This window comes from Rhinoderma darwinii, chromosome 2 (assembly GCF_050947455.1).
Source record: "Rhinoderma darwinii isolate aRhiDar2 chromosome 2, aRhiDar2.hap1, whole genome shotgun sequence".
Classification (NCBI taxonomy): domain Eukaryota; kingdom Metazoa; phylum Chordata; class Amphibia; order Anura; family Rhinodermatidae; genus Rhinoderma; species Rhinoderma darwinii.
This window is the reverse complement of record NC_134688.1, coordinates 25,341,844-25,359,907: the sequence shown is the minus strand read 5'-3', so window position 1 is coordinate 25,359,907 and position 18,064 is coordinate 25,341,844. Positions and strand designations below refer to the sequence as shown.

Below are 18,064 nucleotides of genomic sequence, written 5' to 3'. Positions count from 1 at the left end.
ACTCACTACACATCCGCACACTCACTACCGATTTGCACATCCGCACACTCGCTACAAATCCGCACACTCGCTACACATCCGCACACTCACTACACATTTGCACTCTCACTAGAAATCCACAAACTCACTAAACATATGCAGTCATTACACATCCGCACACTCACTACACATTCGCTCACTCACTGCACATCTGCACACTCACTGCACATCTGCACACTCACTGCACATCCATACAATTACTACAGATTTGCACACTCACCTATTATGTGCACTCACTACACATCCTCACACTCACTACACATCTGCACAATCACTACACATCCGCACACTCAATATGGATTCGCACACTCACCACACACTACACATCCGCACACTCACTACACATCCGCACAATCACTACATATTCACACACTCACTACATATTCATACACTCACTATACATGCACACACTCACTATATATCCGAACACTCGATATACATCCGCACACTCACTGCACATCTACACACTCACTACACATTCGTATGCTCACTATGGATTCACACACTAACTTAATATGTGCACACTCACTACACATCCGCACACTTACTACACATCCCCACACTCACTACACATCCGCACTCCATATATATCTGCACACTCACTACACATCTGCACACTCACTGCACATCCGCACACTCACTGCACATCCGCACACTCACTGCACATCCGCACACTCACTGCACATCCGCACACTCACTGCACATCCGCACACTCACTGCACATCCGCACACTAACTACACATCCGCACACTCACTACACATCCGCACACTCACTACACATCCGCACACTCACTACACATTCACACACTCACCACACATCCGCACACTCACTACACATCCGCACACTCACTACACATCCGCACACTCATTTAATGTGTACACTCTTTTCAGATTCAGACACTCACTGAACATCCGCACATTCACTGCACATCCGCACACTCACTGTACATCCACACACTCACTACATGTCCGCATACTCACTACACATTTACACACATACTAAACAGTCACACACTCACTACACATTTGCACACTTACTAAACATCTGTACACTCACTGCACATCCGTACACTCACTACACAGTCGCACACTCACTTAATATGTGCACACTCACTACACATCCGCACTCACTACACATCCGCACACTGACCACACATCCGCACACTCACTACACATTCATACACTCACCACACACTCACCACACATTCACACACTCGCCACACACTCACTACACATCCTCACACTCACTACACATCCGCACACTCACCACACACTCACTGGACATCCGCACACTCACTGCTCATCCGCACACTCAATACAGATTCGCACACTCGCCACAGACTCACTACAGATTCGCACACTCACTACAGATCCGCACACTCACTACACATCTGCACACTCACTACTCGACCACATACTCAATACACATCCGCACACTCGCCTCACTTTTGGACACTCACTACACATCCGCACTCACTACACATGCGCACACTCACTAAACTGTTGCACACTCACTAAACAGTCGCACACTCACTACACATTCACACTTAATATGTGTACACATGCTACACATTTGTACACTCACACATTTGCACACTCACTACACATCCGCACACTCACTACACATTCGGAGACTCACCGCACATCCGCACGCTCACTACACATTCGCATACTCACAACACATCCATAGGGCTTATTCAGACGAACGGGATATACATCCGTGCAGCGCGCATGATTTTCACACGCGTCGCACGGACCTATATTAGTCTATGGGGCCGTGCAGAGAGTTGGATGATTTTTACGCAGCGTGAGTCCGCTGCAAAAAACTCACGACATGTCCGTTCTTTGTGCGTATTTCGCGCATCACGCACCCATTGAAGTCAATGGGTGTGTTAAAACCACGCATGCCACACGGAAGCACTTCCGTGGGACGCGCGTGATTTGCGCAACAGCTGTGAAAAGGTTGAATGAAAACAGAAAAGCACCACGTGCTTTTCTGTTTACAAACATCCAAATGGAGTGTCATAATGATGGCGGCTGCACGAAAAACACGCAGCCGCGCATCATATGGAGCTGTCAAGTGCCTTTTGCGCATGCAAAACGCAGCGTTTTTTGCGCGCGCAAAATGCACACGCTCATGTGAATCCGGCCTTAGACTCACTACACATTCCGACACTCACTGCACACACGCACGCTCATTGCACATCTGTATACTCACTGGACATCCGTACACTCACACATTCGCACACTCACTTACTATGTGCACACTCACTACACATCCGCACACTCACCACACACTCACTACACATCCGCACACTCACTATATATTCACACACTCACCACACATCTGCACACTCACTACAGATTCACACTCACCACACACACTCACCAAACATCCGCACACTCACTACACATCTGCATACTCACTACAGATTTGCACACTCACCACACGCTCACTACACATCCGCACACTCACTTAATATGTGTATACTCACTATAAATTCGGACACCCACTGCATATCCACACACTCACTGCTCATCCGCACACTCACTACTGATTCGCACACTCACTACACACCCGCACATTCACACAGTCACTACACTTTTTCACAGTCACTACACATTCACAAACTTACTAAACGGTCACACACTCAGTACACATTTGCACACTCACTCAATACATGTACACATGCTATACATTTGCACATTCACTACACATCCACACACTTACTACACATCTGTACACTCTGCACATCCGTACACTCACTACACATTTGCACACTCACTTAATATGCGCACACACATCCGCACACTGACTACACATCCGCACATTCACTACAGATCTGCACACTCACTACACATTCAGACGCTCACTGCACATTCGCACACTCACAACACATCCTTAGACTCACTACACATACTCGCTACGCGTTCTGACACTCACTGCACATACACACGCTCACTGCACATCTGTACACTCACTGCACATCCATACACTCACTACACATTCGCACATTCACTTAATATGTGCGCACTCACTACACATCTGCACACACACTACACATCCGCACACTCACTACACATCCGCACACTCACCACACACTCACTACACATCCGCACACTCTCTACACATCCGCACACTCTCTACACATCCGCACACTCTGTACACATTCACGCTCACTACACATTCGCACACTCACTACACATCTGCATACTCACTACAGATTCACACACTCACTATACATACTCACACTCACTACACATCTGTATACTCACTACACATCCGCACACTCACTACATATCCGCACACTCACTACAGATTCACACACTCACTACAGATTCACACACTCACTATACATACTCACACTCACTATACATACTCACACTCACTACACATTCGCATACTTGCCTAATATTTGCACACTCACCGCACACAGTCACACATATACACACAGAATCATCACACACACTCACACATAATGGCCTCCTCTGTCCACACTGGAGGGGTGGAGAAGAATGGAGTAGTGTGAGTAACAAACAGGGTCCGGGAATGGGGTACTGGGCAAGGCAAAAGCAGCATGTGTGCTGTTGATTCATTATGCTAGCTGGACCTTACATTTCACCAGCATACTAAGCCAATGTAATATCGCCATCTGGTGGTCCTGAAAAATTAATCACTGGCACACTAGGTGGCGCTCTTTGCCATGGGTACCCAGATACGCATATGGCCCTGTGTATGTCCATCCAATAAAAGTTGGACCATTTTCACCCATGAAAGAATAATGGCAGAGCATATATATGGTTATATATATATATATATATATATATATATATATATATATATATATATATATATATATATATATATATATATATATATATATATATATTTATATTAGTGGTTTAATGTCTCCTGTATTTGTTACCGTGCATTTTGTTTGATTCCTGAAAATCTTCATCGTCTACATCAACAGCAGATGGATCCGGAGAAACTGTTTCAATATTTTCCTCTAAATACCAGCTTAAATTTTCATCAAAGACGGTGAACAGCAGGTAGAACTCATTTTCTATCTGTACCTGAAACATTATAACATCAGAATCAGGACCCGTCAGTATAATCTGCATGTGGGAAAGCTGGGTGACAAACACATTACAGCTCCCAAGGGTTGTCACCAAGATTTTTCAGGCTCCTGAATGACATATCTGACTAGTTATACAGTAACTTTAACACATCGACCACAGCCATATTGATGAATATAGGGGTGTAATTATAGGGGGTGCAGAGGTAGAAGGATGAATAACTAGGCAGATTTAACTTTCAGGAATCAGAAGTGACAGATAATAATCCCTGTGGAAGTTATAACGACAGCCAATAATAACTCAAGTACAATAAAACGTTCTGCCACTTTCTTATATACATTGTGCTTCCATTTCTCACTATTCTCAATATCTGTTTGCTGTCAGTGAATGGAAACATTCTTGTTTACATCCAGAGGCTAAAACCCGTACAGACCTAATAGTTCTCACCGCTAAGGGATTGTTACAATTGTATCCAGTTTACACAATCCTCTGTAAACTAAACCGTCTGAACTCAACACTGATACATTGTAACAAACTATCAGGATAGATAGGAGATTTGTGCTGGTGTAGCTCACAGACAATTGTCTAGACTGGATACAATCGTAGCAAACTCTCAGCTGTAAGAAGTAGTAGGTCTAAAGGGATTTGTAGGCTCTGGATGTACATTAGAATGTTCCCATTCCATGACAGCAATCAGATTTTGAAAATGGTGAATAATTGAAGCCCCAAGTGTATTAGAAAGCTGTATTTAACTTATAACGTGCCAAATTACTAGGACTCCCATCGGACCAAAGCAAGAGTTTATGCCTTCTCAATGTAGAGGTGGCGGTGTGCGCAGTTACTTTGCATGGAAGTGAATAGAAGTTATGGAAACTTCTGAGTGAGAGTCCGGATGGTTTGTCATCAAATTGTCCCACAGACTACAACGCCTCTACACACTTATGGGGGTCAGCGCTTGGAGCTCTGAAATATTTCCTGCTGCCAATGTAAATTATGTAGAAAGGCGTCAACTTTTTAGTCAATCACATGACTCTGCTTAATATGTCATTGCTTAAAAATGTTTTAGGTTTGTAAGCTTTGGGCAATCCTTTTTTAAGAATGGTGCCCCAACAATAAACTAATCACACTGATCCCCTCTGCTGGGACCTGCAGTGATCAGCTGTAATCTGTAGGGAAACCTGATACAAAGTGTTCAAATCCTCTGCAGCTCCTCCACAGGGCAATTGAAGCATTACACAGTTACAATTTAATCTGTTACCAGATTATAAATGACTATCTCCTACATAATCTGATCGGCGCTGTAATGTAGATAACAGTGGTTATTATTTTGAAAAACTATCTTTTTGAGCAAGCTTCTTTCACTGCACAATCACACTGTGCTGTGGATCATGCTGGGCTGGAACAATGAGAAGTGTATGTGGCTGATTGGTCACTGATTGGTCACTGATTGGTCAGCCTCATACGCTCATCTGTACAACGCCCAGTTGGTAAAAAGTAAAAACACGCCCAGTTGGGCTTTAAGAAACTAATTAGCATAAATCTAAACTAGCTCATAACTTGCTAAAAAATGATCGTTTTTTAAAATAAAAACCACTGCTGTTATCTACATTACAGCGCCGATCAGATTATGTAGGAGACAGGGCACTTATAATCTAGTGACAGAGTCTCTTTAAGTCAATGGGCTTTCCAAGTAATGCTGGGTCCTCCAGAGTGTAATACGCTCATTGTAGTCACTCTCCGCTCTGGTTGATAGAGAAGGGTCCTGAACGGGTACCCCCTTCACTAACTTAGAATTTCCTAATAGCCGAAAATAGGTTTTCTAACCAGACAACTCCTTTGATTTGACCAGTAGACGGAGACTTCGCTCTGGCTGGGACACCTACAAGCGTAATTTGGTGGTACCTCCTCCTTATCAGTACATGGCAGGAGAAGAAGCAGATTTGATCTTTGGAATATAAGAATAATGATACATTACGGAGTATAATAAAGACTCATGTACTACACAGTGTAGTCCCATTATTATGACCAGCAGCTAATATCCAGAGTAACCGCCGTGTGCAGCACGCACAGCAGCTAGACGGGCGGGGAGTGACTCAATAAGGTGCTGGTTGGGTGTCTCCGGTATCTGGGGTCATGCTGACTGCAGCGCATCCCACATTTGCTGGAGGGTGCGTGGGGAAGGATCAATAGAGGGAACAAGATCATCGAGGTCCCACAGATGCTCAATTGGGTTCAAGTCTTGCGAATTAGGGGGCCAGGGAAGTACTTGGATGTCTTGGTCATGTCTTCCAACCACTGTCGGACATTTCTAGCCGTGTGACATGTCGCATTGTCTTGCTGGAAGATTCCATCTGCCCCAGGGAAGACAAACAGCATGTATGGGGGGACGTGATCTGCAACGATGGATTCATACCCATACCGGTTCAGAGAGTCTTCCACATGGATGAGTGGCCCAGAGAATGCCACATAAAACTCCACAGACCATAACGCTGCCACCACCGGCTTGTGCTCTTCCAGCAATGATTGCCGGGTGTTTGTTCTCTGATGTTTCTCGTCTGACACACCAACGTCCATCCGTTTGATGAAGCAGAAAACATGACTCATCGGAGAAGGCAGCCCTCTGCCAATCATCGGTGGTCCAATTCCGATACTGCTGTGCAAATTGGGGCCTTTTTTTCCTCTGCACCTTTGTTAGCATAGGAACAGTGACCATCCGTCTGCATCGGAGCCCCATACGCAGTAGGGTTCACTGAACTGTTGTTTTAGACACGTCTGGTAGCCCCCTGGTTGATTTTCATGGTGAGCTGCTCCACTGCAGTGCGTCGTTCAGCCCTCACGCACCTTCATAGCCGACGTTCACCTCTCACCAGTGGCGTAACTACCACTGCTATGGGGCCTGCGGCATGAGGGGGCCCGTGCCCCCCTGACACGGCCCCCCCCCATGCCCGGTGGCGCCGCTAGCAGCCCGTTATGGCTGCTACAGAAAAATGGACGCCACTACGGGGTCCTCGCCGCCCGGCCTCTAACATTTATGGGCCGGGCGGCATGGGCTCCCTCATGCCCGGTGGCGTCGCTAGCACTGGAGGGGGCCCCAGTGCTAGAGACAGGTGCCCCCTCTTGCAGTAATTGTACCTGCGTCTATAGAACGCAGGTACAAATACATGCATTAGCACTGAATGGCCGGTCATTCAGCACCTTGCAATTGTGCTGATTGACGGGGCAAAATTACTTGCCCCGCCAATCAGCGCCTTTAAACGGGACAATGTGAGTATGTAAAGTTATTTTTTTCTAATAAATAAATAAATGAGTGGCATTATCTACAGGGGGGCTCTATCCACAGGGGGGGTCTATATGTGGGGATGTGGAGCACTAGATACCAGGGGAGCCTTATGTAGGGCACTATCTACAGTGGTGGGCTATATGTGGAGCACTATCTATAGGGAAAGCTATTTGTAGGGCACTATCTATAGGGGTGGGTGATATGTGGGACACTATATACAGGGGTGGGTTACCTGTGGGGCACTATCTACAGGGGGCTATATGTAGGGCACTGTCTACAGAGGTGGGCTATATGTGGGACACTATATACGGGGGGGAGCTATATGAGACGAACTATCTACAGAGGTGGGCTATATGTGGAGCACTATCTATAGGGAAAGCTATTTGTAGGGCACTATCTATAGGGGTGGGTGATATGTGGGACACTATATACAGGGGTGGGTTACCTGTGGGGCACTATCTACAGGGGGCTATATGTAGGGCACTGTCTACAGAGGTGGGCTATATGTGGGACACTATATACAGGGGGGAGCTATATGAGACGAACTATCTACAGAGGTTGGCTATATGTGGAGCACTATAGGGGAAGCTATATGTAGGTCATCAAGGTGGCTCAGTGGTTAGCACTATTGCCTTGCAGCTTTGGAGTCAATATGTGGGCACTATCTACAGGGGGCTGTATGTGGGTTACTATCTACAGGGGGCTATGGGAGCACTATCTACAAGGGGCACGGTGTGTGTGTGTGTGTGTGTGTGTGTGTGTGTGTGTGTGTGTGTGTGTGTGTGTGTGTGTGTGTGTGGGACACAGTGTATGGTACTATTATAATCAGGGACACAGTGTATGGCGCTATTATAGTTAGTGGTGCAGTGTATGGCGCTATTATATTTAGAGGTGTTGAGAATTTTATCTTCGTTTTTTAGGTGCAGAAATGTTTTAGTGAGAAGCTGAAGACATCTGAGCGGAAATGGGTCATGGTCGGGAAAAGTCATCATAGACATCTTGACCGAATGGAGAGGAAAGAGAAAAATAACTAGAATCTGAGACGTCACCGGTGTTTTTTCTGCCTCTAATCAGTAATGTAGTCATTGTATGATCTGCAGCGAGATGATGGGTGGTGTGACATTGATATGATTTTGTTTTTGTGAAGCAGCATCTCCCAGCATATCCTTACCATTGTTCGGGCCATGCTGGGATCTGTAGTTTTACGACGTACAAACCTATACAGCAGGGGTTGCACCAAATTGAGCTGTATTTGTTCTGGTGTTGTATATATGTACTGAGATTTGTTCTGGTGCTGTATATATGTACTGAGCTTGGTTCTGGGGCTGTATTTATGTACTGAGCTTTGTTCTGGTGCTGCATATATGTACTGAGCTTGTTTCTGGTATTGTATATATGTATGAGCTTGGTTCTAGTGCTGTATTTATGTACGGAGATTGGTTGTGGTACTGTATATATGTACTGAAGTTGGTTCTGGTGCCGTATTTATTTACTGATCTTGGTTGTGGTACTGTATGTATGTCAGAGCTTGGTTCTGGAGCTGTAATTATATAGGATATATTTATAATAACAAAATTGCTGGGCAGATGGAATTGTTTTAAATTCATTGTATATTTCATGGGAACCTGTCTGGTAGTTTTAACCCCTTGAACCGCCACCATGTGGTAATACATGACCTGACAGTATTTCCAAATGTATGTTTTTTTCAGATGCAGCAAAATTTATCAAATCAACTTCTAAAATGGCGCACACTATATGTTAATTACTCATTGAAGTAACATGGGGCGGTGCCGCTATCCTGAAGAGTCACATAGTCCTGCCTCCAAACCCACCTTTCCATGTTTGATTGACATCCCCCTGGCTGATACAACTTTCTCGGATGCGCCATTGCCTTGTACTACTTGGGCACGTACCGTGCAGCGAGGTGTACTCTGCCCGGCTTCATTGCTGCACTGCGCATGCCAGGGGAGTACACGGCAACGGCGCATCCGCAATATTTTAAGGAGGCTGGTAGTGATGTAGAACAGCCAGGGGGATGTCAATCAAAATATGTAGGGCGCCATTTCCCCTTTTCACCTATGCAGAAAAGCTAGAATCAGGCCTTAGGCTGCAGGCCACTTTAGGCCTGCAGTCTATAAGGTGCTGGAAAGACTCCCTGTACAGGCCGGCGTGATGATGTCACTGCATCACGCTGGTCTGAGCATGTGTCCCGACTGGAGCCTGTGAAGTGCTCCGGTAAGATAAGTACAATATATATTATTTTTTTTGGGGGTGGGGGGTTGTGTGGCACTATATACAAGGGGGGGCAGGGTGGCACTATATTTAAGGGGGGAGCAGGGTGGCACTATATATAAGGGGGAGCAGGGTGGCACTATATACAAGTGGGAGCAGGGTGGCACTATATGCAAGGGGGGAGCAGGGTGGCACTATATACAAGGGGGAAGCAGGGTGGCACTATATACTAGGGAGGCTGTGTGGCACTATATACAAGGGCTGGCTGTGTGGCAAAGTACACGAGGGAGCTGTGTGGCACTATATACAAGTGGCTGTGTGGCACTACTAAGGGGCTGTGTGGCACTACTAAGGGGGGCTGTGTGGCACAATCTACTAGGGGAGCGGTATGGCACTAATTACAAGGGGGTGCTATCTACAGGGGACTGTGTGTGGCGCAATCTACAGTGGTCTGCGTGTGGCACTATTTACTAAGGAGGGGGCTGTGTGGCACTATCTACAGGGGGAGCTGTATGGCGCTATATACATGGGGGGCTTTATAGCGATATATACAGGGGGGCTGAATGGCCCTATCTACAAGGGTGAGGTGGGGGCGCTATCTACGAGTGTGGTGTGACACTGTCTACAGGGCGGCTGCATAGCACTGTCTACAGGGGGGCTGTATGGCACAATCTACAGGGGGCACTATGTATAAGGGGGCTGCATGTAGCACCTGGTGTCCCAGTCAAAAGTTTGCTATGTCCCAGTCTTTCCTAGTTACGCCCCTGCCTCTCACATCAAAGGCACGTGGTGCTCCGCAGTTTCCACTTCGGTTATTCCCAGTGGTGCCATTTGTCCACTCACGATACACTTTCACCACAGCAGCACGAGAACAGTTCACAAACTGCGCTGTGTGAGAAATACCGCCACCCTTGGCCCGAAAGCCAATAATCAGCCCTTATTGCAACTCTGAAAATCGCTCCTTTTACCCACGGCAACAACTAGTGATATGTGATCAGACAGCCTATCACACCCCTTATATACCGTCCAAGCCAACCAGCGGTACATCACTTCCATCATGGGCTACGCGCTGCCATTAAATGTTACTATACCTGCGTGTTGTCGGACTGTAGGGAACCTTTTTTGCAGACCAGTAGTGGACCCACCAGTCCAGAATTAGTGTCCTTCACTGGGTCAGCAGCTGAGAAGTACAGGTAAGTCAAGCAATGTGGATCACTGGTTGTAGGTCCATTCTTCTCTAGGACGTTCCAGGTGTATGTGAACGTCTCTCCGGGTGCTACGTGGGATCCAGCTTTTACGGCACCTCCTGCCACGAAACAAAATAATGATAATCAGAAGCTCTCAGGCTCCAATGCATAATCTATAACGGGGCCCCTCATGTGCCGTTCATAATACTGGTGTGTGGCAACAAGACATTATTGCTCCCTACCATGGCCTGGGTGCAACTTCTACCTCTGCACCCCCTATAGCTATGCCCCTCTTGATAATATATTAATGATATGTTCACAATCGAAGGTTAAAGCGGGAGTGCTCCATCATACAAGCTCATTGTAGAAGGGGTTTAATCACTGTATAATGAAAAGTTCTGCAATTTTCTAATATACTTAATTTTTTAATTGCTCACCATTTTTAAGATCTCTGCTTGCCGTCAATGAATATAAACCTTCCTGTTTACAGCCAGAGGCTTAAAATGTTTACAGACCTAAAACTTCACATCTAAGGGGTTTGCTACAATTGTATCCAGTCTAGACAATACTATGGTATTTAAATACATCAACAGCACAAATCTCTCTCCTGTCCTGATAGTTTGCTACAATGTATCAGTGCAGGTAAAATTTTATCAGACTGGAGCTAGGCTGTTTAGCTCACAGAGGATTGTCTAGACTGGATACAACGGAAACAAAGTCTCAGATGTAAGATGTATTAGGTGTGTACAGGTTTTCAGCCTCTGGATAGAAACAAGAATGCTCCTATTCACCGACATCAAGCAGAGTTTTTAAAAATCGTCAATTCAAACACAGAGTATAATATAATGTTGCAGAACTTTACATTATACAGTGATTAAGGTTTTTTTTACACAAAAACTATTTCAAAAACATTCTTTTAAAAAAAAAATCAAAAAACTTTTCTTGTTCTCGCCATATTTGAAAAGTGACGAGAAAAGTGGACATGGTCTCCAAGGAGACACAGTTTAGGTCACATTTATTAAGAAAAATAGGTGATACACACGTGGTTTCCTAGCAACCACTATTTCCTTCACCAGTGACCACCGGTCAATGCAGTACATAAAGTTACATGATCTGCAGTGGTCACTGACAAAGTTGGGACATCAAAAATAACGCACCACTAGGGGGCCAACCGGAAATCATCTACATTCATGGAGTTTAGGATTAGGATTTGAGTTTATATCACACACTAATATATTTTACATTTTACGCATTGGAAAAGACATAGCATACCATCTACATAGGGCGAGCCCTCTGAATCTTTGCCAAAGGACAGTCCATGAGGCATCATGCTGTAGTTCCTGTCAGCCTTATTGGAAAACACAACCACAATGGTATCACCCACTTCCGCTTTGATGGCTGGACCTAATAATGAAAAAAAAGCGAATGCCAACTTTAATCACCATGTCATTTTTAGGTCCAACATTCTGTGCTGATTAATTCTAGAATTTATTTTTATAGGGTTCAGAGCTCCAAATACCCTGAATAGCAATAGCAATCACCACTAGGGGGAGCTTAAGGCCCCATGCACACGAACCTGCTTTTGCGACCGCAATTCCCCCGAAAATCCACGGGAGAATTGCCGCCCCATTCATTCCTATGGTGCCATGCACACGACCGTGGTTTTCACGGTCCGTGCATGGCTCGGGAGCCTGGACCGCAGAAAGAACGGGCATGTCTTATTACGCCCGTGTTCTGCGGTACAGGCTCATTGAAAATAATGGCCGCGGCCATGTGCATGGCCCACGATTTGCGGGCGGCTCGCGGTTGACAGTCCGCTGCCGGCCGACCACGGCCGTGCACATGGCTACGGTTGTGTGCATGAGGCCTAAGAGCTCACTGCATACTGTTTTATTATTGAGTTCAATGTATTAATAGAATACAGTAAACCACTCGGCTCCCTCTAGTGGTGGCTGCAGGAGTTTATTTTTTTGATTCAGAAATTTTTGTATGGAGATCCAACCACTATAAAGATATACTAAGAAATTAATCAGTACATATTTTTGGACCTATTTCAATGAAAAAAAAAATACCACTGTTTATACCCAGTATTCCAAGATGTTCTTCAGTTTTAGTCTGTGTCTTCTTAATGCTAAACGATTCGTCTGTATATTCGGTGTAATGCACCTTCCAATAAGAACCACCAATCCTGTCACCGCTCTTTGCAAAAAAAGTTGCAGAATGGCTGTAAAATAAATATTTATATTTAATATTGTTGGGTATACTAGTGTTATTTAACATGTAATCAAATATTTGGGTCAGTGTGGATAGAATTAAATACTCAGGTGCATAGCATTGGAGAGCAGAACGGGATCTCAAATCTTGTATTTTTTTTATACCAGCAGGTGGCGCTTTAGAAAATTGAGCTTTTTGTACAAAAAGGAAAACGCTTTGTGCAGCTGAAGAACATGTTTACTGTGAGCAGCACACCATGTGGTCAGGTATGGTATTGCAAGTAAAATGTTTTGTTTCACAGCAAAACACTATCATTATATTATCACTGTGAATATTATGTATTAACAATACAATGTGATAGAATCTCAAGTCTTAAATAAAAAACATATATAAAACTGTATATAAGAGTATGTACAAATCAGAAGATATTTGGTAAGCAGAATAAATAGCTTTACCTGTCTGGAACATCTAAAGCTGCATTTGTAAATCCGTCATAATTAGTTGGTGCATAATTCCACATGACTTTCTCAGCAGCAATAAAGTATTTTCTCACATATCCAGATGTCAAAGAAGCAGGAGGGTGACCACAGGTTCCAACATTGTACAGTCCCATCATTCCAGCTATAAATATTAAGAAACCATGTATACTGTAGTTATTTACACATTTATATCCAACAATTACCCAAAAACTATTAGATAAATATTAGATAGATAATAGATAGTGGATCTCACTAAAGTATCATACCTATAGAGAACCTTATGTAGCAGTAGGGACCTATGGGCTGCCCCATACAGTATAATGCCCCATATCTGCCCCCATACAGTATAATGCCCCCACAGCTGCCCCATAGAGTATAATGCTGCCATAGCTGCACCATACAGTATAATGCTCCCATAGCTGCCCTATACTGTAGAATGCCCCCATAGCTGCCCTCATACAGTATAATGCCCCATACAGTAAAATGCCCCATACCGTATAATGCCCCCAAAGCTGCCCCATACAGTATAATACCCCTATAGTGAATCATATACAGTATAATTCCCCTATAGTGCCTCCCACACTGCATAATGCCCCATAGCTGCCCTAGATAGATAGATAGATAGATAGATAGATAGATAGATAGATAGATAGATAGATAGATAGATAGATAGATAGATAGATAGATAGATAGATAGGAGGATCTCACTAAAATATCATACCTATAGAGAACCTTATGTAGCAGTAGGGACCTATGGGCTGCCCCATACAGTATAATGCCCCCACAGCTGCCCCATACATTATAATGCCCCATAGCTGCCCCATATAGTATAAAGCCCCCATAGCTGCCCCTTATAGTATAATGCCCCCATAGCTGCCCCATACAGCGCACTAAGCTAGGTCACTGTATGGGGGGCCCACTCAGATGTGTTTTGCCCTCCCTGTGCTAAATCCCTAGCTACGCCTCTGCTATTACTACTACTACTAATACACAGTATTATGCCCCCTAAGTGCTACACACAGTATATTGCCCCCTGTGGTACCCCTACACAGTATAATGTCCACTTAGTGGCCCCCACACAGTATAATGCCCCCCTCCCCTGGCTGCCACCCACAGTCCTCCCCTTGTAGATAGTGCCCCCCTGTAGATTGTGCCATATAGCCTCCCTGCAGACAGTGCCATAATCCCCCAACTTCTCCTTGAAGATCGTGCCATACATCCCCCACCTACCCCTTGTAGACAGTGCCTCCGAACAAAAAACATGGGCACTTCAGGAATTTTGAAGCAGATTTTGAATTGACAGCGTTGTTTGACCTTTTTTTTGCGTTTTTTTTTAAGCCGTTGAAGCCAATGTAAAAAACTTGAAGACTATCAGCCCCCCACTCACAGTAAAATGACCATAAGCCCGCCACTCTCACTACAATGACCATCAGCCCGCCACTCACAGATTCCCCCTGTAGATAGTGCCACACAGCCCCCTTGTAGATACTGCCACACAGCCCCCTTGTAGATACTGCCACACAGCCCCCTGTAGATACTTCCACACAGCCCCCTTGTAGGTAGTGCCACACAGCCCCCTTGTAGGTAGTGCCACACAGCACCCTTGTAGGTAGTGCCACACAGCACCCTTGTCGGTAGTGCCATGCAGCCCACTGTAGGTAGTGCCACACAGCCCCCTTGTAGGTAGTGCCACGCAGCCCCCTTGTAGGTAGTGCCATGCAGCCCCCTTGTAGGTAGTGCCACCCTGCCCCCTGTAGGTAGTGCCACACTGCCCCCTGTAGGTAGTGCCACACAGCCCCCTTGTAGGTAGTGCCACACAGCCCCCTTGTAGGTAGTGCCACACAGCCCCCTTGTAGGTAGTGCCACACAGCTCCCTTGTAGGTAGTGCCACACAGCCCCCTTGTAGGTAGTGCCACACAGCCCCCTTGTAGGTAGTACCACACAGCCCCCTTGTAGGTAGTGCCATGCAGCCCCCTGTAGATAGTGCCACACAACCCCCTGTAGGTAGTGTCACGCAGCCCCCTGTAGGTAGTGCCACACAGCCCCCTTGTAGGTAGTGCCACACAGCACCCTGTAGGCAGTGCTACACAGCCCCCTGGTAGGTAGTGGCATGCAGCCCCCTGTAGATACTGCCACACAGCCCCCTTGTAGATACTGCCACACAGCCCCCTTGTAGGTAGTGCCACACAGCCCCCTTGTAGGTAGTGCCACAGCACCCTTGTAGGTAGTGCCACACAGCCCCCTGTAGGTAGTGCCACACAGCCCCCTTGTAGGTAGTGCCACGCAGCCCCCTTGTAGGTAGTGCCATACTGCCCCCTGTAGGTAGTGCGACACTGCCCCCTGTAGGTAGTGCCACACAGCCCCCTTGTAGGTAGTGCCACACAGCCCCTTTGTAGGTAGTGCCATGCAGCCCCCTGTAGATAGTGCCACACAACCCCCTGTAGGTAGTGTCACGCAGCCCTCTGTAGGTAGTGCCACACAGCCCCCTTGTAGGTAGTGCCACACAGCACCCTGTAGGTAGTGCTACACAGCCCCCTGGTAGGTAGTGGCATGCAGCCCCCTGTAGATACTGCCACACAGCCCCCTTGTAGATACTGCCACACAGCCCCCTTGTAGGTAGTGCCACACAGCCCCCTTGTAGGTAGTGCTACACAGCACCCTTGTAGGTAGTGCCACACAGCCCCCTGTAGGTAGTGCCACACAGCCCCCTTGTAGGTAGTGCCACGCAGCCCCCTTGTAGGTAGTGCCATACTGCCCCCTGTAGGTAGTGCCAAACTGCCCCCTGTAGGTAGTGCCACACAGCCCCCTTGTAGGTAGTGCCACACAGCCCCTTTGTAGGTAGTGCCACGCAGCCCCCTTGTAGGTAGTGCCATGCAGCTCCCTGTAGATAGTGCCCCACAGCCCCCTGTATGCAGTGCCACGCAGCCCCCTGTAGGTAGTGCCACACAGCCCCCTTGTAGGTAGTGCCACACAGCACCCTGTAGGTAGTGCTACACAGCCCCCTGGTAGGTAGTGGCACACAACACCCTGGTAGGTAGTGCCACACAGCCCCCTGGTAGGTAGTGCCATACAGCCCCATTGTAGGTAGTGCCACACAGTCCCCTGGTAGGTAGTGCCACCCAGCCCCCTGGTAGGTAGTGCCACACAGCCCCCAGGAAGGTAGTGCCACACAGACCCCTGGAAGGTAGTGCCACACAGACCCCTGGTAGGTAGTTGCCGACGCTGTAAGCGGGGATTAGACTCCAGGAGAAGCCCCTGTCGCCTGTGTCCATTTACTGCCACACGGGGATTCCGGTCCTTCAGGGAGTTACAGTGGCGCTAGTAGATAGCAGAGCAGGGAGATACCTCCCTGCTATGTTATACTGGCGTCGCTGCTGCTGTAGAAGCCACAGCTTCCAGCGGCGGCCCAATGGGGTCCCATCCAAACGGGCAGCATGGCCACCCTCATGCCTGGTGTCGCCGCTAGCAGTCGCTATGGCTGCTACAGCGGTAGTGACGCCACTGAGTGAAGAAACGGCTGGGCGGAGAGTCGGCTGCTGAGTTGCCGGGCCCGGGCGCTTCTGAAACAAGCAGGGGAAGGGAGCCAGCGCAGTGCCCCCTTCCACCTGCTGGAGTGATGCGCCCTGTACAATAGCACAGGTCGCACACCCCTAAGGCCGACCCTGACTACTATTACTACTACTACTACTACTACTACTACTACTACTTACAACACTGCAAACATTGGAATAAGAAAACGAAACAAAATCAATAAAATGATTCACCCACTATAAATATCATCACACTTGGTCCTTATCACTTTTATGAGACTTGGAAAGTTGCCATGCTGCCTCCGATTCATCCCGGATCCACATCATAGTAAGTTCTCCTTGCTATATAATGCAATGCTATTTTTTATATCAGTATTATTATGAGAATATTTATATTATGAGAACTTTATATCAGGCAATAACTGCCAGTACATTCCATCACCACCGTTATCAGCAGGAGGAGGATTTATTTCTTTATGAGTATAGAAAGTCAATTTTCAGGTCAAGACTCCATCACTACTTATGCATCGCTGCTGCGTTAGTCACTGATTGATAGAAAATAATTTAAAGGCTCCGGTCACAAAGCCAATGGTGCCACAGAGTAGAGGTCTTCAAGGGATTGTCTGGTTTAGAAAACCTATTCAGAATTTCGAGTTATTAGAAAAGGGTCCCTCCTTCTGGCTCCTCATCTATAAGCCATAGCAAATAACGGCAACAAGCAGTGTCTCCTGCTCCCTCTATAAGCCAATTGGCAGGACCACCACACGATCACGGGTTGCCGATGACTTTCTATGGCAATCGGATGCCTAACAGAGGCCTGCCATCTATGAAATCCTATTAGTATCATGATACAGTGCACTACATAAGTAGTGCAGAGTATTATGTAAGCTATCAAAGAATCACACGTTCAAGTCACCTTGTGAGGGGAACAATTATTGTAAAAAATTTTTTTACAAGTATTTCGAAATATAAAAAATACAAATTCAAGTACAAAAAAAACTCATAAATGTCTATTGGTATATC

At 46.3% G+C, this 18,064-nt stretch overlaps 1 protein-coding gene across 1 annotated transcript in view; it reads right to left on the bottom strand.

The window, feature by feature from the left end:
* Positions 1-18,064, bottom strand: part of HEPHL1 (hephaestin like 1) — an 84,024-nt gene that overhangs the window by 25,194 nt on the left and 40,766 nt on the right. The window contains exons 6-10 of the mRNA XM_075851483.1: positions 13,488-13,653; positions 12,903-13,042; positions 12,091-12,222; positions 10,723-10,937; positions 3,966-4,116 (exon numbers count right to left, since the gene is read on the bottom strand). Coding sequence (XP_075707598.1) covers positions 3,966-4,116; positions 10,723-10,937; positions 12,091-12,222; positions 12,903-13,042; positions 13,488-13,653 — 804 coding nt within the window. The remainder of the gene's footprint in view (positions 1-3,965; positions 4,117-10,722; positions 10,938-12,090; positions 12,223-12,902; positions 13,043-13,487; positions 13,654-18,064) is intronic.